The 21,434-nt window shown below is 51.8% G+C and overlaps 1 protein-coding gene across 6 annotated transcripts in view; it reads left to right on the top strand.

Annotated features, from left to right (window-relative positions):
* Window positions 1-21,434, top strand: part of LOC119977398 (heat shock protein 105 kDa-like) — a 127,467-nt gene that overhangs the window by 59,099 nt on the left and 46,934 nt on the right. For all 6 annotated transcript variants that reach the window (XR_005463193.1, XM_038818246.1, XM_038818251.1 and 3 more), the window contains exon 12: window positions 4,628-4,768. Coding sequence is in view for 5 of the 6 variants with exons in the window: in XM_038818246.1 (XP_038674174.1) it covers window positions 4,628-4,768 (141 nt within the window). In the remaining variant the exon portion in view is untranslated. The remainder of the gene's footprint in view (window positions 1-4,627; window positions 4,769-21,434) is intronic.

Here is a 21,434-nt window from a genome sequence, read left to right on the forward strand (position 1 = left end):
AGGGGTCAGTGTGGGAGCGGATGGCGGTGGAATCTTGTAAGGGCATAAGTTTGGGGACATTGTTAACGGCTTTCTCGCCTGCTTGGTACTCCACAAGCCTGGTGGTAGTGAAAGCTCTGAAGGTGTGGGGACAGTGGAGGCAGCACATGGGGTTGGAGGTGGCGTCGGGTGCGGGCACCGATCTATGACAACCATCGGTATCTCCAGGGGGGCTGGACAGGGGCTTTAGGAGGTGGCTGTGGGTTGGGATTGAGAGATTTGGAGATCCTTTTATTGAGGAGGGCATCCTGAGTTTGGAAGAGCTAGAGGAAGAAGTTGCCAGGTGGGAACAAGTTCCGATACCTGCAAGTACAGGATTTTGTTCGGAGGCAGGTCTCGAGCTTTCCGCTCCTCTCACAAAGGGGGCTACAGGACAAGGTGATATCAAAAACAGGAGTTGGGGAAGGGAAGGTCTCCGAAGTATATAAGGAGCTGATGGAGGCATCCTCCCAGGCCCATCAAAACCTGTTCGACCAGGTTCCAATGACCGCGGTCCCTCCCCCACCACACCCTCGTTCATTAGCCAACCTTCGCTTGCTCGTGTGGAGGCCCATGACCCAGTCCCTGTAAAAAAAAAGACAAACAAAACCAGTGCAAAAAACCGCGCCCCCAAAAACCACCATAACCCCAAAGTTCAATATTCTCCTACCCGCTGTAGCCAATAGCACTATCCTTCACCACCAACCAACGCCAAAAAACAAACCCCCAACTTCCCCCCCCCCCACCACATACAAAACAAATAAACATCCTGAAACAAGGAATGAGCCCATATACAGCATTTCACCCCACTTCCCTCAGTCTAGAACCAAACCTCAGTCCTATCTCTCATTTTAATCCCAGTCCTTCAGCCTTCACGAATGCCTCCTCCGCCTCAAAGTAGAAGTCCCTCAAGTTCTTGGTCACCTTTTGCTTCGCCGGGTAGATCACACCGAACCTCACACCATTATTGTAGAGTACCGCCTTCACCTGACCAAAGGCCACCCTCCTTCTCGCCAACTCCACAGTTAAGTCCTGGTATATCTGAATACCAGCTCCTTCCCACTGCACTTCAATCCTTTGTTTCGCCCAACTCAGGACCTTCTCCTTAACATGAAATTTGTGGAAACAAATTATGACTGCCCTTGGCGGCTTGTTTGTCTTCAACCTTAGCCTGAGTGACCGAAGAGCCCTGTCCAGTTTGTACCGGGAGGGATTGTCCTACTCACCCAACAACTCTGCCAATATCTTCATGAAGTTCCTAGTCGGCCTCGGGCCCTCCACCCTCTCGGACAAGCCCACAATTCTTAAATTCTGCTGTCTCGCCTGTTCTCTATGTCCTCCACCTTTGCTCTGAGTCCTTTTGTTGGCCTCCACCATCCGCCGCAGCTCCTCGTCCATCGAGGTGAACTGATCACTAATTTGCAATAGAGCTTCCTCCACCCCCTTCAACTTCTCTCCTTGTTCCTGTACCTCGGCCAATGTCTTCAACACCGTTGCCTTCATCGGGGCCATAGACTCCTCCACCAACAACTTCATGGCTGCCATCATCTCCTTAAGCATCACCTCCATGTCCTTGGTGAACTGCCTCTCAAAACTCTCCAGCCATCACCTTGGTCAAAGCCTCTACCGTGAGGGGCGCAGCTCCACCCAGCAGCCCAGCCTCCGCCATCTTTCCTGCTGCCTGGCTGACCCATTCTCTCAACGGCAAACTTTCATTCGCTCCTTTCTTCCCAGCGGCTTTTTCTGGGTCTTTAACATTCTCCTCCTTCCTTGTATTTTCCTGCACCAGCTTATCCAAAAACTGCCCCTGGAACTGGGCATTAAACCACAAAACCCAGAGCCTTGAGCAGGAGCCACCCACCCAATGTGCAACATCCACCTACGTGCTGCCACTGGAAGTCTTGACTGAGTGTCTGTAAGACAGAGATAGATAGGTTCTTGATTAATAAGGGGATTTAGGGTTATGGAGAGAAGGCAGAAGAATGGGGATGAGAAACATATCAGCCATAATTGAATGGCGAGCAGACTCGATGGGCCAAATAGCCTAATTCTGCTCCTATGTCTTAAGGTCTTACATGGGCAAGGGCAATAAGAAGCCAAACTGAGTGTCTGTCACTTGATAGAACTGCGAATAAAAATCGATAGAATCCCTGCAGTGCAGAATGAGTCTGCATCTACCCTCTGAAAGAGCACCCTACCCTGACCCACTCTCAGCCCTAGCCCCATACCCCCATCTAACCTGCACATCTTTGGACACGTAGGGGCATTTTTTTAGTATGGCCAATCCACTTAACCTGCACATCTTCTGACTATGGGAGGAAACCAGAGTACCTGGAGGAATCCCATGCAGACACAGGGAGAACATGCAAACTTCACAGATAGTCACCCAAGGCTACAATTGAACCCTGTTACCTGCCACTTGTGAGGCAACTGTGCCACCCTGCTATCCTCCATCACTTTGCTGATAACACCGCCATCACTTTGCTGATGATTGAGAGTTGACTGATGGGGGAGTAATTAAGTGGATTGGATTTGTCTTGCTTTTGTGGAGCGGATTGGATTTGTCTTGCTTTGTGGAGCGGGCATAGCTTTTTTTTTGTATTAATTCCATGTGTGAGTCGCCGGCTGGGCCAGCATTTATTGCCCAACCCCAATTTCCCTCGAACTGAGTGGTTTGCTACGGCAAATCAGAGGACATTTAATAATCAACCAAACTGCTGTGGTTCTGGAATTACATGTGGGCCAGACCAGATAAGGACAGCATATTTCATTCCCTAAAGGCATTAGTGAACCAGATAGTGAACCAATTGGCGATGGCTTCACGGTCATCATGATTTAATTCCAGATTTTTTACTTGAATTAAATTTTCACCATCTGCTATGGTGCGATTCAAACCTGGGTCCCCAGAGCAATACCCCAGGTCTTTAAATTACTAGTCCAGTGACAATACCATTATGCCATTACTTGTGCTGGGCAAAATTGCACTTTTTGTTGGGCAGATGCCAATGTTGTAGCTGTACTGGGACAGCTTGGCTTGGGGCACGGCTAGTCCCGGAGCACAAGTCTTCAGTTGTCCGGGCCTATAACTTTTGATGTATCCAGTGCTATCAGCCATTTTTTATAGCATGTGGAGTGAATTGAATTGGTTGAAGTCTAGCATCTGTAATGCTGTGAAAATCCGGAGGCAGAGGTAGATCATCCACTTGGCACTTCTGGCTGAAGGTGGTTTAAAATGTTTCTCCTTTGCACCAATGTGCTGGATACACCCATGATTGAGGACAGTGATATTTGTGGAGCCGCCACCTGTTAGTTTAGAGTAGAATAACTACAGGCAGAAGGAGGCCATTCGGCCCATCGAGTCTACACTGATTCTCTGAGAGAGCACCCTACCCAGGCCCGCTCCCCTGCCCCATCACCATGTCCCACCTAACCCTTTTGGGGAGAGGGGAGGGCAATTTACCATGTCAATCCACCTAACCTGCACGTCCTTGTACTGTGGAAGGAAATTGGAGCACCGTGCACACAAGGAGAATATGCAAATTCCACACAGATAAACACTCAAGGTCAGAATCAAATCTAGGTCTCTGCCACTGTGAGGCAACAGTGCTAATCGTCCACTACCAGTCACAACTTTGATCTGGCAGGACTGCATATCTTAGATCTGATCTGTTGCTGAGGTTCGGGTAGGGTAATCAATTCTCTTCCATCCTCCAGTAACTTCTTCTGTTCTGCATGGCTTCTGTTCATTCTCCAAGTCTTGCTGTGTTCTATGGGGAAGGTCAACTGGTGCAAACATAGAACAGTACAGCACAGAACAGGCCCTTCGGCCCTCGATGTTGTGCCGAGCAATGATCACCCTACTCAAACCCAGATATCCACCCATTACCCATAACCCAACAACCCTCCCCCCTTAACCTTACTTTTAAAGACACTACGGGCAATTTAGCATGGCCAATCCACCTAACCCGCACATCTTTGGACTGTGGGAGGAAACCGGAGCGCCCGGAGGAAACCCACGCACACACGGGGAGGACGTGCAGACTCCGTACAGACAGTGACCCAGCCGGGAACCGAACCTGGGACCCTGGAGCTGTGAAGCATTTATGCTAACCACCATGCTACTGTGCTGCCCCTATCATGTCTGGATCGAGCTGATTTCTGCAGAAGCCTTGGAATTAAGAACCTAAACTTAAGAAATAGAAGCATGAGGCTGTCATAATGCCCGTTGAGCCTGCTTTGCAATTCATTAAGATCATAGTTGCTCTGATTTTGACCTTTACTTTTCTGCCTTGACCCTTGACTCTCCTATTTTATCAAAAATCAAAACAGTGGAAGAAATCAACCAACTAACCTATAAGTAAGGAGTTCATGATTCCTTTTAAGTAATGCTGATGGCTTGGGGGAGCATTGTGAGTCCTTCCTGCTGCTGTGTGTATTCAACAAAGAGGGCATTCGCTCGAGCATTGAACTCCAAAATGGCAGTGCTGATGCCAAACGGGATACAGTAGCATAGTGCTCATGATTCATTCTGGAAGAGCAGTTGGAATTCTTGTAAGAAATGAATACAGTTTGGCCTAGATCAGACTGCACCTTTTTCGTATCATTTCAGAGTAAGACACAGATCGACAGTGGTGAGACTGAAGTTCAGCCACAAATACAATTAGATGATCAAGACTCTCCACAATCTCCTGCTTCTCCTGAAATGGAGCAAGAAGAAAATAAACCTGAAAATGCTGAAATGAACTGCAAGGTAAATGATCCATATTACACTTGTTTTTATCAGCTGCATTACAGAATACAGTTATAGTCTTAACATTGTAATAGTTCAAATGGTTTAAGCTTAGCATTTCATGCTTTTGTGAGGTTTTCCCTTGACCATCTCTAGGTTGCAGGACTTCTAATCTGACATCACAGGTAATTTTCTCTATATCTGGTATCATTCTTGTTATTTTGTGATGATGGGAATTAAACTCAGTATTCCCAAGTGTAGTTTGGCCAGCGTATTGTACCTAATTTAGCATGGCCAATCCACCTACCCTGCACAACTTTGGATTGTGGGAGTTAGGCCCATGCAGACACGGGAAGAATGTGCAAACTCTACATGAACAGTGACCCAGGGCCAGGATCGAACCCGGTCCTTGGTGCCATGAGGCAGCAGTGCTAACCACTGCACCACCATCCTGCCCCACCTTTCTAATTTCTTTTTTGGCTACTAAGAAATAACTCCTATATGTATACAAGTGCCTTTTAATGTCTTAGGGTTCCAAAACTCTTCATAGCCTGTGGGTTAATATAAAATGGAATCCTTTTAAGAAAATTTTTATTCAAGTAAGGATATACATAACAACATGCAAACAATCAATCAATAACAAATAAATAAAATATAATCCTTCTAATTTGAGATTTTCTTTTCTTATTTCCATTCAACCTTTCCCTTTACCCATTGGCAACAAATAGATCTGTAAATAGAGACAAGAACAGCTTTTATATCATCCAGAATTCTCCATTTGAGCTCCGCAGGGCAAACTTAATTTTCCAAGTTTAAGGAATTCCACATGATCCCCTAACCATGTTGATATTTTTGGCGGTTCTTCTGACTTCGAATCTAATAAAATTCACCTCCCAGGCAATCAATGAGGCAAAGGCCACCACATCGGCTCTTTTCTCCTCTTTAGTCCTGGTATTTCCGACACTCCAAAAATTGCCTCAAGAAGTCCCGGTAATATTTCCATCTCCACAATTTTTGAAAACTCAGCTCCAAAACCCCACTAATCATGGACATGGCCAGAACACGTGTATATGGTTAGTTGTTCCTCCTTTACACCTCTCACATTTAGCTTCCACCTCTGTGAAGAATCTGCTCATTCTTTCCAGTGTCATATGGGCTGTATGTACTACCTTGAATTGTACTAAGCTCACTCTAGCACATGAGGATGTAGTATTGGCCTTGTCCATAGTCCACTCCATAGTCCTTATTTCAGTTCCGTATCCAACTCTTCCTCCCACTTGTGCTTTATTTCTTCAATTGGTGTTTTCTTTGTGTCCATCAGCCATCAAAATGTTAGTAATTTCCTCATCTCCCAACTCATCTGGCAAGAGTAATTTATCCAATACCCCGAAAATCACCACCGTTGGGTCCGGCCTGACTTCCACCCCCACATCGTAGAAGGCACCCCAAACACTGCATCCCAGTATCTCTCCAGCTTCTTGCAACCCCAAAACAATTGCGCATGGTTTGCTGGCCCCCATCCACATATCTCGCACTCATTCGGCCACCTCCTGAAAGAACCCACTTAAACTCACCCGAATCATATGTACCCTATGTGCCACCTTAAACTCGATCAAGCTCATTCTCATCGCCTCACACCACAATCTCCAACCTAATTCTTCGTCCCATTTTTTTCTTGATCTTCACCACCTACACCTCTTCCCGTTCCCCCAACCACCGGTATATATCCCCAACCCTACCCTTCTCCAACTAATCCGGGAGCAGCAGTTGCTCAAAGTGTATTCCGGCAACCTGGGAAACTCCACTCTTTTTGCGCAAAAATCCCTCACCTGCATTTATCTAAATTCACTCCCCCCTTGGTAACACAAACCTCTTCCCAAACTCATCCAGACCTGCAAACGTCACTTCCGCGTACAAGTCCCTTTCCAGTCCCGCCCCCCCTCAATTTCCCATACATCCTATCCATTTCCCCAGTCTTAAACCTGTGTTTCCTACACAGTGGCATCAACACTGACCCGCCATTCACAAATTCTGCCGTCTGGATCTGTTCTCCTGCTCCTTCACTTGCAACAACTTAGATCCCCCAGGACACATTCACCACCTCGCGTATCGTTGCACCTTGCGCCTCGAGCCACTTCCCTACCCGGTCCATCGAACCTTGCAGAGATGCTACTGCACCCTCAATGGCCTTTGACCAGTCGCCATGCATCCCCTTTCTTTGCTGGCAAAATTCTTCTTTTAATGAAAGTCATCAGTTGTTCCATCTGGACCTTTCCCACCGGCGACGACCCTTCCCCCTCCACCATTCATGCAATTGTTGCTGCTGTTTTCTGTCGGGTCCGGTAGCCAGTAGACATGCTAATCTTGGGGAGAACCTCTCTACCCCTTCCACAACACTTTCCTGCCGGAGTTATCCCGTTAATGGGTATAAAATATCCAAACCAACGCTTTAGAGCCCGAGCTGCCCTGTGTGCTACCACTCACTCCATGACCGCCACTGGAAGTCAGACAAATTCTTTTTCACCAAATTTCATAATTGAAGATATTTAAACTTCTCCTCATCCTGCATTTAGGGGGAGGTGGTGGCATGAATTGTCACCAGACTAGTAACCCAGAGGCCCAGGTTAATGCTCTGGGGTCCAGGGTTCAACCACAGCAGATGGTAAAATTTGAATTCATTAAAAAAATTTGGAATTATAAAAGGTATAATGGTGATCATGAAACCATTGCCGATTGTCGTTTAAAAACCCATCTGTTCACTAATATCCTTCAGGGAAGGATTTTGCCGTCCTTACCTACATGTGACTCCACACCCACACGGTGATGTGGTTGAATCTTAAACTGCCCATCACTGAAATGACCTAGCAAGCCACTCAGTTCAAAGGCAATTAGGGATAGAACATAGAACAGTACAGCACAGAACAGGCCCTTCGGCCCTCAATGTTGTGCCGAGCCATGATCACCCTACTCAAACTCACGTATCCACCCTATACCCGTAACCTAACAACCCCCCCCCCTTAACCTTACTTTTATTAGGACACTACGGGCAATTTAGCATGGCCAATCCACCTAACCCGCACATCTTTGGACTGTGGGAGGAAACCGGAGCACCCGGAGGAAACCCACGCACACAGGGGGAGGACGTGCAGACTCCACACAGACAGTGACCCAGCTGGGAATCGAACCTGGGACCCTGGAGCTGTGAAGCATTCATGCTAACCACCATGCTACCCTGCTGCCCTAATGAAATGAAAATCGCTTATTGTAGGCTTCAATGAAGTTACTGTGAAAAGCCCCTAGTCGCCACATTCCGGCGCCTGTTCGGGGAGGCTGTTACGGGAATCGAACCGTGCTGCTGGCTTGCCTTGGTCTGCTTTCAAAGCCAGCGATTAGCCCTGTGAGCTAAACAGCCACAATGGGATGGGTAACAAATGCTGGCTTAGCCAGTGACGCCCACATCCCAAAAGAACTAATAAAAAATTTACAAATTAAAAATAAAATATGTTTCTCCCTCAATTCTTCAAAGTTCGCAACTCTACCCACCCGTCTCAATCCCCCTTTATGCCACTGTTTAAATGTTGCATATAATCTTGCCATGGTGAATCGGTGGTTTCTCTAAATAAGGGCTAGCACCCAAACCAAAATAACGTCGCAACTGGCTCGAGATTTTTAAGGACGATGTGATGTAAATCCCGCCCATTGAGGGTGGGATCACTTTTTAGCAAATCTGCATATTAGAGCAAGACAGCTAGTCTCACTGTAATATACAATTCATCCAGGTACCCGAGGCGTTGGGATCTATCCCCTTTTCCTCGGAGACTTAGGGCGAGCGCTAATCACGCAGGTATCCACTAAAGGGGACCAGACAGAACGGCACCCATGGGGCTGTCCCAGAGGATCAGAGGCCCCCAGGTGTGCATACCCTTTGGGCAGGGTAGCACCCTGGCCCTGCCAGCCTGACGTGCGAGTTGGCACTGCCAAGGTGTCAAGCTGGCATTGTGTGTGCTGCCAATCGGACCGGGGGTTCTGCATGGGTGTTGGGGAGGGTGTGGAATGTGGGGGAGGGGAACCAATTGGGGTGGGGAACTCCATTGTACATTGGGGCTTGGCCGGGGTGGGGAAGTCACGTCGGAAGCCTCGGAGGTAGGGACGCCATTTAAAAATGGCGACCTGATCTCTCAATACTGTGGAGTACTGGCGAGCGGAACACCTCGGTGTAGAAAACAAGGTTATGTGTAGCCTCGGATGCGAGTTCCCCACTGAGGCCCCTTATTTAAGGTAAGTCGCATTTTATAACCATGTGTTTCTCGGCGCTGAGAAACACACAACTTGCCTTGTTTGCTATGGGACTTTGTTCCCATTTGATTGAATCAAGACCTAAGTGTCAGTTCCCCACCTCTTATTGGCAAGTTCCCCTCCACTATCTAACCACACGGAGTCATTTTTTTGGGCCCTGGAGAGTTTCTCTCCAAGCTAGCCCACACTTAGAGAAAGATTCTTCATCGGCCGACGCCAGAATTGGTAAAGTAGATTGTGAGCGGCACGGTGGCGGCACAGTGTTTAGGACTGCTGCCTCACAGCAGCAGGAACCCGGATTTGATTCCCGCCTTTGGTGACTGTGTAGAGTTTGCGCTTTCTCCCAGTGTCTGCATGGGTTTACTCCGGGTGCTCTGGTTTCCTCCCACTGTCCAAAGATGTGCAGGTTAGGTGGATTGGACATGTTAAATTGCACTTTCAGTCCAAAAGATTAGGTGGGTTTACAGTGACGGGTGGGGCTGTGGGCCCAAGGGGGTGCTCTTTCAGGGAGTCATTAGACTCGATGGGCCGAATGGCACTACAGGGTGAAGAATTGTCGTGAAGCTAAAATCGCACCATGCTTTGACAGAAGTGTCAAATCATTCTACTCCGCATATACAGTAAATGCCGTTTATATATTGTTTGTGGGCCTGACCCAGTATTCTCCGGGATGTTCCACTCCGCTGGGGGAATTACAGACGGCGTGTTTCACTTGTGGTTTCCAAAATCGGGAAACGGGTGCCATAGCTGATGATGGAGAAAGAGGAGGTAGGACATGCGGAGGCTCGACCTTGGGCTGCCGGTCCTGTCACTGGGCAGAGGAATTAGTCGGTTGGTGAGGATGGAAAATCTGCCACCCAACAGGCCGAGGAGGTGGTGGGAAGGTGGCACTGAATGAGGCTTCACGTATACCAGTAGCGCCTGTCATTCGAGGATCTGCAGGACCGGGCAGTTTGCCGAAGATTCTTGCTGAGCAGGGGGACAGTACGACATATCTGCCAGATAAGGGAGGGGTCACCCATTTCTGGTGGCCGTCAAGGTGACGGTCGCCCTGAACATTTAAGCCCAAGTGCCAAATGGGGACCTGACCGAAATCTCACAGACCTCTGTGCACCCGTGCCATAATGGAGGTCCTATATGCTGAGTCAGCTGAGATCACCAGGATGTCCGGATCGCGGAGTTCACCGTCATCACTGCGATACCACGGGTCCAGGGGGTTATCGACGGGATGCACGTGGCCCTACGAGCACTCCCCCATGACAGACCAGTCGTCACAAACCAAAAGGGGTTCCACTCGAAGAACGTGCAACTGGTGTGTGACCATGCGATACGTCTGCACCCGATACCAGGGCAGTGTGCGCGATGGCTTCATCCTGGCACACTCTTACGGCTCCTGGCCCCTTCGAGAGGCACCCCCGCCTGAGCAGTTGGCTCTTGGGCGACAGGGGTTATCCATTTCAGTCGTGGCTGATGACACACCTATCCAGAGTCCATAGACCAATCCGTAGACCCGCTACAACAACACCGTGCCGCGACCAGGGGCTTGATCAAACGATGCTTCAGGTGCCTGGACTGCACTGGAGGGAACCTCCGGTATAGTGCTTGGAGAGTCTCCCACATTGTGGTGGTCTGCTGCGTCCTCCACAACATCGTGCAGCAGAGGGGCAATGTGCTGGAGGAGAAGGATGAACGACAGACCTTGTCCAAAGAAGAGGATCCGGGAATGCCGATGATGGGCAGGACATGGGGCTTGGGCAGACACAGGAGGGCCAGCACGTGCTAATCACCTCCAGGTTCACAGACTTGCGTGCCGGTTTATTGGCATGGACACCCTGCCCACCTTTGCAACCCCCCTCAGGTGATTCCTACCTATCTCACTACAGGGTGCGGGTCCTGGGGTGGCACTAACTGCAGGTCTGGCCCATGGGATGGAGGATGATGACAGTCCTTTCTGGGATCAGCTCTGATGCTCCACAACGTTTGACAATGTCTGAGTCCTGGCCATGGTGGCAGTTCCCATCGTCCACCTGGGCGATCCCTGCATGCGAGCTGGCCATGCCAACACAACATCCCATCAACCCCTTGGGGTGGCGGAGATGGTTGGTTGGGGGGGACAGGGATGGGACACTGTTGTGGTGAGCACTGGCTGAATTAGGCTCCCTGGCCATTTGGGGGTGAGGGGGGCGGTGGTGGAGTCCAGCAGGTTCCCTGTGGGAGTCATAAGCAAAGGCCACATCACCTCCCCTCAAGAGAGCCTGATGGCCCCTGGGCTTCTCCATGGGAAAGGGGTGCAAGCGGAACTATCCCCCGAGGCTCTCCCGCCACCTGGCACTGTCAGTCCTGCAGGCCCGTCTCAACCAGGGTCTCGATACTTTCAGCCAAAGAGTTCAGGGAGTGGACCACCTCCCTCTGGGACTGCGCCACATCACGTTGTGACTGTGTCACCGCCTTCTGAGTGTCTGCCACATTAATCAGTGACATTGTCACCTCCCTCTAGGTCTGTACCAAGTCAGCCAGCGCCTGGACAGTGCCACTGACTGCCTCAGCCATGACCCGCTGTGACTTGGCCACACTCTGGAGCACCGCTGCATTGCCCAGGTGGCACACATGGCTGCCTGTGACAGGGCAGCCTGTCCTGGGCCTCGGCCACCGCCCGCACAAAGTGCCCCAGGCCTTGGACATCTTGGCCCATGGCTGAAACATTCATCCCCAAGGGTCCACCACTGATGCCACCTTCTGCTCCTGCAGGCGGTTGGACTCCACCAACTGCACCTGCAGTTGATTGCTGACTCCATGTCATGCAGCCCCTGGTTCTGTGACTGCATCTCCACTATCGATGCGACCGCCCTTTCCAGAGGGCCCAAACCCATCTGGACGATAGCTAGTCCCTGAGATTGGGCCATGCTCCATTCCCGGGTGCCTCGGACTGCAGATCGAGGGCCCCCATTGCTGTCCGTGTCCCCCTCGTCACTGCTATCCACTTAGGGTTGGGGTTGTGATAGGGGTCGGGGGGCTTCAGAAGGGCCCACCTCATTGCCAGGAGATATTGCAAAACTCCAGACCTGCCGCATGATTGGTTCCCGGGTTGGGGTGGCGGCAGGGCGTTGTTTGGGGGGTGTTGGCGGAGGGGATGGTGGAAGAGAGTGGGTATGGTGGCTGCGGTGGGGGGGGGGGGGGGGGGGGGGGGGGGGGGGGGGCCTCTGGTGGAGGGGTAGGGGTGGCGACGGCGAGATGTGCCACGGGAAACCGTAACTCGGCGGGGTCTCACATGCTCAATGCCAACCTCCGCTTCGGTGAATGCCCACTGACCAGGTCTAGTGCCCGCTGCTCTGCTGCGGTGAGGGGCCACTGGTCCGGCGGTCCCCCTCCCGGCGGTTGTGGGCCGCCTTCTGGGGGTGGGGGGGGCAGTAAGTGCACAGTATTATATAGCCGGATGCATGCAGCAAAACGGGTGGGCAGATAGTGGCCTTCATGGCCAGGACACCTGGGCATCCGACCATGGTGGCCAATATATGCGCTGGCAGATAGTGCAGGATGGGGGTTAAGTTGCCCTCTGGGTGGGGCAGTTACGGGTGTGCTCGACAGGGGCACAGTGCTGCCTACTCAACCTGGCTGCTCATAGGAGGTAATGCGGTTTCTTCCTGCATTGCTGCCCGGTCCTGGCGGTGTTTCCCATGGCACTCATGATCTCTGGCAGCTGTGCCAAGGCCCAGTGAACGGCGGCGGGTGGTAACCTCCTTCCCACCTCAGGTGGCCTGCCTCTCCTGCACGACATCCCATATGGCTCAAATTCAGCATCAGTAAACCGGGGTGCTGCTCTGTGTGCTGCCATGGGGGTATTCGCAGACATCTTCAACCTCTCTTTACAACAATCTGAGGTCCCTACCTGCTTTAAGAAGATGACCATCATCCCTGTACCAAAGAACAGCCAAGCTGCGTTCCTTAATGACTATCGTCCAGTGGCTCTGCCATCCATCATTTATGAAGTGCTTCGAAAGGTTAGTTATGGCACAAATCAACTCCAGCCTCCCGAATTGCCTTGATCCACTACAGTTCACCTAATGCTGCAACAGGTCCACAGCAGACGCCATCTGCTGTAGATCAGCCATGATCTAATTGAATGGCTCGAGGGGCCAGATGGCCTACTCCTGCTCCTAGTTCTTATGTTCTTATGTTCATCTCCATGGCCCTGCACTCAACCCTGGAACACCTAGATAACAAAGACACCGATGTCAGACTCCTATTTATTGACTACAGCTCAGCCTTCAACACCATTATTCCTACGAAACCCACCTCCAAACTCCATAGCCTGGACCTCAGCTCCTCCCTCTGCGATTGGTTCCTGAACTTCCTAACCCACAAGCCACACCCCACAGGCAACAATCAGTAAGGATAGTAGGCAACAATACCTCTTCCACGATCATCCTCAACACCGGTGCCCCACAAAGCTGTGTCCTCAGCCCCCTACTATACTCCTTATACACCTATGACTGTGTGGCTAAATTCCCCTCCAAACTTGATCTTCAAATTTCCTGATGACACCACCGTAGTGGGTCCGATGTCTTAAGAATGACGAGAGAGCACAGGAAGGAGATAGAGAATCTGGTGAACCGGTGCGACAAAGATTTCTCCCTCTATGTAAACAAAACAAAGGCGATTGTCATTGATTTCAGGAAGCGGAATGAAAATATCTACATCAATGGGAAAGAAGTAGAGAGGGTTGAGAGCTTCAAGTTTTTAGGTGTTTTTAGATAACGAACAACCTGTCCTGGCTCCCCCATGCCGACACTATAGTTAAGAAAGCCCACCAACTTTCTCAGAAGACTAAGGAAATTTGGCATGTCAGCTTCGACTCTCACCAACTTTTACAGATGCACCACAGCAAACATTCTTTCTGGTTGTATCACAGCTTGGTATGGACCCTGCTCTGCCCGAGACTGCAGGAAACTACAAAAGGTCATGAATGTAGACCAGTCCATCACGCAAACCAGCCTCCCATCCATCGACTCTGTCTACAATTCCTGCTGCTTTGGAAAGGCAGCGAGCATAATTAAGAACTCCACGCACCCTGAAAATACTCTACTCCAAATTCTTCTGTCAGGAAAAAGACAAAAGTTTGAGGTCACGTACCAACCGACTCAAGGACAGCTTCCTCCCTGCTGCCATCAGACTTTTGAATGGACCTACCTCGTATTAAGTTGATCTTTTCTCTACACCCTAGCTAGACTAACATTATATTCTGCAGTCTCTCCTTCCTTCCCTATGTACGGTATTCGCTGTCTGTATAGCATGCAAGAAACAATACTTTTCACTGTATACTAATACATGTGCCAATAATAAATCAAATCAAAATCTTGTTGGCTGGGATGAGTGGGTTGTGGTGGTATGGATATGAGCACTGCCATTGGTGCAGAGCACTGGCTTCCCATTGGCTCTGGCTGGTCATGTGCCTCTTGTCCGATTGGTTGGGGCTAGTCATGTGACTGCTCTCCAGTTGGTCGAGAGGAAAATAGGCCCCGCCTCCGAGGCGGGGTATAAGTACCCAGAGTTCCCGGCGGTCAGCCATTCTCTGTAGTCGACCACCAGGCTAACAACTAGCTGATTAAAGCCACAGTTCGGATCCTAAATGTGTCTTGAGTCGAATTGATGGTACATCAATGTAATCAGCTAGAATTTTGAAATGGAGCTTCGCATCAAGCCTGACTGCCTCCGCACCAGCCCGCATGCTGCAAATGCGTCTGCAATTTTTAAACACTGGCAGGTGTGTTTCAGTAGCTACCTGACGACTGTAGCTGGCAAGCCCACCAAGGAGCAGAAACTCACATCCTCCACTCATGCGTGGGCACATCGGTCTACGCAATGATCGAGGACGAAGGCGATTTTGATGCGGCCATGGAGAATCTCAAAGGACACTTTTTCTCCGGCCGGTCAACGAAGTATACGCACGGCATCTCCTGACGACCAGACTACAGTTCCCTGGTGAGTCCCTTGACGAGTTTTACCAGGCCCTCGCAGCTCTAGGGAGAACGTGCGCATTTCCCGGGTTTCGGCGACGGAGCACATGGAACTTCTAATCAGAGACGCTTACGTTGCTGGCATGCCGTCTCCTTCTATCCGCCAACGATTGCTAGAGAAGAACACCCTCAGCCTAGCTGAGGCACGGACTCTTGCAACCTCCCTGGAGGTTACTGACCTGAATGCCCGCGCATACACCCCGGCCGCGCAGCAACCCCCTGGACTTCATGGCACACGCCACCCCCATCCTCCGTGGAACCCCCCCCCCCCCCCCCCCCCCCCCCCCCCCCCCCCCCCCCCCCCCCCCCCCAAGCCTGCGCTGCTGGTCGCTCCGACAAACTAGCGGGGCCCCGTTGCTATTTCTGTGGCCTCTCAAAGCACCCGCGCTGCCCGGCCCGCTCCGCTCTGTGTAAGAGCTGCGGGAAGAAGGGCCACTACGCAGTGGTCTGTCAGACCAAGTCGGTCGCTGCTGTTCCGCACAGCGACCGCGAATCCCCCCCCCCCCCCCCCCCCCGGGCCCCACGCTGCGCACCAACCTCTCCTGCCCGCCTCCCGCAACGGCCATCGCGACCCGCGCCCCCAGCTGCCCCGACCGGCCCGCTGACACTGCCCCCAGCCGCCACGAGGCTCCCACGGGCGCTGCCATCTTGGGCCCCGGACGCCATGTGTGGGCCATGGGCGCCGCCATCTTGAGGCCCCGGCTCCACGTGCGGGTCCTGGGCGCCGCCATCTTGGGACCCCGACTCCACGTGCGGGTCCTGGGCGCCGCCATCTTGGGCCAACTCGGAAGGCCCTGCAAGCGACTACTCTGCCACTGAAGAGGATCTGGAACTCTCATCGCGACTGGCTTCCATCAGGCTCGACCAGTCGCGACCACGCATGCTCGCCAAGACTACAACAACGGTTCAGCTCAACGGACACAAAACAAGGTGCCTGCTGGACTCTGGGAGCACGGAAAGTTTCATACACCCCGACACGGTAAGACGCTGCGTGCTCCCCATCCATCCAGTTAAACATAAAATTGAATTGGCCTCAGGTTTGCATTCCGTCCAAATCACCGGGTGCTGCATAGCGGACCTCACAGTCCAGGGGAGAGTTTTCAAAAATTTCAAACTCCTCATTCTCCCCCATCTATGCGCTCCGGCCCTCTTGGGCTTGGACTTCCAGTGCAACCTGCATAGCGCATAGCGCGACTTTTTAGTTCGGCGGCCCTATTCCTCCTCTTACTGTTTGCAGCCTTGCGTCCCTCAAAGTGAACCCCCCTTCCTTGTTTGCTAATCTCACCCCAGATTGTAAACCTGTCGCCACCCGGAGCAGACGATACAGTGCCCAGAACTGGACCTTCAGAGGTCCAGAGGCTCCTTAAGGAAGGCGTTATTGAGGCCAGCAACAGTCCCTGGCGAGCCCAAGTGCTGGTAGTTCGGACTGGGGAGAAAAACCGGATGGTCATCGATTACAGTCAGACCATCAACAGCTTTACGCAGCTGGACGCGTATCCTCTCCCCCGTATTTCCGACCTGGTTAAGAGGATCGCGAAGTACAAAGTCTTCTCCACGGTGGACCTTAGGACCGCCTACCACCAGCTCCCCATTCGGGCGAGTGACCGCAAGTACACCGCATTTGAGGCAGATGGCCGCCTCTACCACTTCCTCAGAGTTCCATTCGGTGTCACAAATGGAGTCTCGGTCTTCCAAAGGGAGATGGACCGAATGGTTGACAAGCACGGTTTACGGGCCACCTTCCCGTATCTCGATAACGTCACCATCTGCGGCCACGACCACAAAACTCCTTAATTTAACTTACAATAAGGATAAGTGCGTGTTTAGCATCGACCGTCTAGCCATCCTTGGCTACATAGTGCATAACGGAGTGATAGGCCCCGATCCCGAACACATGCACCCCCTGATGGAACTTCCCCTCCCCAACTCCCTCAAATGCTGCCTGGGTTTCTACTCATACTACGCCCAGTGAGTCCCCAACTACGCCGACAAAGCCTACCCCCTCATCCGGTCCACCTCCTTTCCCCTGTCGATGGAGGCCCACCAGGCCTTTAGCCGCATCAAAGCGGATATCGCAAAGGCCATGATGCATGCTATTGATGAGCCCCTCCCATTCCAGGTCGAGAGCGACGCGTCTGACGTAGCTCTGGCAGCCACCCTGAACCAAGCGGGCAGACCCGTGGCCTTCTTTTCATGAACCCTCCACGCTTCCGAAATCCGCAATTCCTCGGTGGAAAAGGAGGCACAGGCCAAAGTCGAAGCTGTGCGATATTGGCACTATCTGGCCGGCAGGAGGTTTACCCTCCTCACAGACCAACGGTCAGTAGCTTTCATGTTCGACAATGCACAGAGGGGCAAGATCAAGAACGACAAGATCTTGCGGTGGCGGATCGAGTTGTCCACGTACAACTATGATATCTTGTGTCGTCCTGGGAAGCCCAATGAGCCTCCCGATGCCCTATCCCGCGGTACCTATGCCAGCGTGCAGATTGACCGCCTCCGCTTCCTCCACACGGACCTCTGCCATCCAGAGGTCACCCGTTTCTACCATTTTATTAAGACCTGCCCTACTCCGTCGACAAAGTCAGGACCGTCACTAGGGACTGCCACGTCTGCGCCGAGTGCAAACCGCACTTCTACCGCCCCGAACGAGCGCATCTGATCAAGACATCCCGCCCCTTTGAACGTCTCAGTATAGACTTCAAGGGTCCCCTCACCTCCAACAACCGTAACACTTATTTCTTGAGTGTTATCGACGAATACTCTCAATTCCCTTTCGCTATTCCCTGTCCCGACATGACCACAACAACCGTCATAAAGGCCCTCCTATCCATCTTCTCCCTGTTCGGTTACCCCGCGTACAACCACAGCGACTGGGGGTCCTCTTTTATGAGTGACGAACTGCGTCAGTTCCTGCTCAGCAGGGCCATAGCCTCTAGCAGGACGACCAATTATAACCCCCGGGGTAACGGTCAGGTCGAGCGGGAGAATGCCACTATTTGGAAGACCATCCTGCTGGCCCTACGGTCCAGAGATCTCCCTTTTCCCGTTGGCAAGAAGTAATTCCCGACGTCCCGCATTCAATCCGGTCTCTCCTCTGTACTACCACTGATCAAACATCTCATGAACGTCTTGTTTTCCCCAGGAAATCGTCCTCAGGATCCCTTCTCCTAACCTGGCTGGCCACCCCCGGGCCCATCTTGCTCCGGAAGCATGTGCGGGTGCACAAGTCCGACCCGTTGGTTGAGCGAGTCCAGTTACTCCACGCCAACCCGCAATATGCGTACGTGGAGTATCCCGACGGTCGGCAGGATACGGTTTCGCTCCGGGACTTGGCACCCGCCGGCGTGCGGCCTTCTCCCCCTACACCAACACCTCCCCCCCCCCCCCAACACCAATTCCCCCCCAGCGCCCCCACGAATCAGCGCACATGCCCCCTCTTCCCTGATTACAGCGTCTCCACCACTGGCCCGGGGTACGGAGACACATCTACGACCAACGCTCCCGGAGGCAAGGACGACATCGGCCCGACGTCACCAGCTCCACTACGATGGTCCTCCAGAACACCACGGGCACCCGACAGGCTGATCGTCTCCATCTGATGTGGCCATGGGACTTTTTTTTGGACATTGTGTTATTCTGTTGTTATTAGTAGTAGTAGTATTGTTTTGCCACGAGCCAGTGGGCAGCTCACCCCTATCGATTTTCGCTGCTCATACCACCAGTCCTCGGATCCCCCCCCCCCACTCTCTCCCACTTACACCCCTCCCCCCTTCTTTCTCCACAAGGGGTGAATGTGGTGGTATGGATGTGAGCACTGCCATTGGTGCAGAGCACTGGCTTCGCATTGGCTCTGGCTGGTCATGTGCCTCTCATCCGATTGGTTGGGACTAGTCATGTGACTGCTCTCCAGTTGGTAGAGAGGCAAGTAGGCCCCGCCTCAGAGGCAGGGTATAAGTACCCAGAGTTCCCGGCGGTCGGCCATTCTCTGTAGTCGACCACCGGGCTAAGAACTAGCTGATTAAAGCCACGGTTCGGATCCTAAATGTGTCTTGAGTCGAATTGATGGTACATCATGGGTATTGGGAGTGGCGTGCTCAGATGTGGCTGCGGCTTGTTAGCTCCAAGTGTCAATCCAAACTCCGGCGAATCGGACATTGTTTTTCATTGGAATCAATTATGTTCCATGTGGCGCCAGTGCTAGCCCATTAATGGTTGATGAATTGCTCTGGAAGCGGCACCAATTTTGTCCTGCCGTCAACACTTAGGGCTGAAATCTCAGATTCTGGCACTGTCTGGAGCATGTGCCTAGTGTTACGATGAGAAATTTGGCACCGCCTCCGGACCGATGCTCTGCCCGGTGGGGGTGGGGGAGCCTAGAAGCCTCCACGGAAAACCCCCGGCGTTCCCGACAGAAACGGCCGGAGAATTGCTGGGTCCATGGCCGTGCATGCGCACGGCGATGACCTGCAGCAGTCGCGCCGTACAAAATGGTGCCAGCCGTGCATGGACCCGGCCTGCCAGATAGTACCACCTCCCACCAGTCCCCCCAGCCCCACCGAAAGCCACCCGCCGCCGCCATTCGCATGTGGTCCTTCCCAGCGGGACCTCGGCGTTCATGCTGTGGGGGTGGTCCTGATATGGGGTGGGGGTATCCGACTGTTGGGGGTTGGGGGGGGGGGGTGCTCCACGGTGGTCTGGCTCGCGATCGGGCTTACCGTTCGGCTTATCCTGGTGTGGCCTATGTTCCTCCGCGCTGGGCCCCTGTAGAGCCCCACCATGTTGCCCGGGGCGGAGAAGGCAACCCATGCGCATGCGCGAACTTGCACCAGCCATGGCGCGGATGCATGGACCTGCGCCGTCATGCTGACCCCCGCATTGGCAGCTAGAGCAGCACAAGGATCGCCAGTGCCGAACAGGATCGCTGAACCTAGGGGCTAGATGACACTGTTGTAAAACGCTCCACCGTTTACGACAGCGTCAACACTTAACCGCAGGATCGGAGAATCCCACCCTACGTCTCGGAGGGTGGTGAATTTGTGAAACCCGCTGCGGTGGAATCTGAGTCATTCAATGATTTTAAGGAGATAGATATTTTTGATTAAAAAACAGGTTAAAGGGATATGGGCAACAGTTGGGGAGGTGGATAATGATAATAAAGTAAATGATCTTTATTGTCACAAGTAGGCTTACATTAACACAGCAATGAAGTTACTGTGAAAAGCCCCTAGTCGTCACATTCCACCACCTGTTCAGGTACACAGACGGAGAATTAAGAATGTCAAATTACCTAACAGCACATCTTTCAGGACTTGTGGGAGGAAACGGGAGTACCAGGAGGAAACCCACGCAGACTTGGGGAAAAGGTACAGACTCCACACAGACAGTGACCCAAGCCTGGGACTGGGAAGCAACAATGGTAACCACTGTGCTACCGTGCCAATTGAGACCAAGAAGAGATCAGCCATGATCTGATTGAATGACGGAGCAGGCTCAAAGGCTGAATTCCCCACTTCTGTTCCTAATTCCTATGTTACTGTAACAAAGCCTCCCTTACACCAGCCACCAAATTAATAAAAGTCTTGCTGTACAGTGCTTTTGCTGTTGCCAGTCCTGGACTGCAGTGAGGTCTGGACTGTGTAATAACAACACAAAAATACTAGAGAAATCTCATCAGTATTCCCTCTGCCACATCCTCGGGATTCAGTGGGAGGGTCGTCGATCAAATGCTAGTGTCCTTCTTGAAGCACCACAAAATTTAGGCAAAACTCCTGAAAAAATAGCAAAGTGATCTGAACACTTCATCCGGCCAGATTTGTCTTCTCAGCTTTCACACGGCCAGCTTTCCAGAGGAGCACAAAGAAAATGTTACATAGACGCACTGAAGCTCTCTTTGAAACATGACAGCATTGACAGATGAGGGGAAGGAACTTATTGCCAATTGTTAAAAATGGCAACTTGTCCATCAAGCTACGTCATTCTTTTGAGTCCAACGCCTTAATAATGAGGCAGAGTAGGGACAGAGAAGGAAATAAAAAGAAACAAATCCTACAGTCTGGATTCCACCTTCTCATGGGATATCCTGCTCCATGTGCTCAAAGATCTGTGGGTAGAGAATTGGCCTGTTTAATCACCTGAAGACCCATGGCAAAACTCGCCACCCTGAGTAGACGTCATCCTCACATTTGGGGGATGGCCGATGACTGAACTGGGTTAGGAATATATCCCAATATTTTGTGATGTTGCTTTTGATGTTCATTCAGGATTTCCAAACAAGTTGTGTAATATTCTGTGCACCTATTGAAAATGAATGAAATGAAATTCACTTATTGTCACAAGTAGGCTTCAAATCAAGTTACTGTGAAAAGCCCCTAGTC

The sequence above is a fragment of the Scyliorhinus canicula genome, chromosome 14 (genome assembly GCF_902713615.1).
Source record: "Scyliorhinus canicula chromosome 14, sScyCan1.1, whole genome shotgun sequence".
Taxonomy (NCBI): domain Eukaryota; kingdom Metazoa; phylum Chordata; class Chondrichthyes; order Carcharhiniformes; family Scyliorhinidae; genus Scyliorhinus; species Scyliorhinus canicula.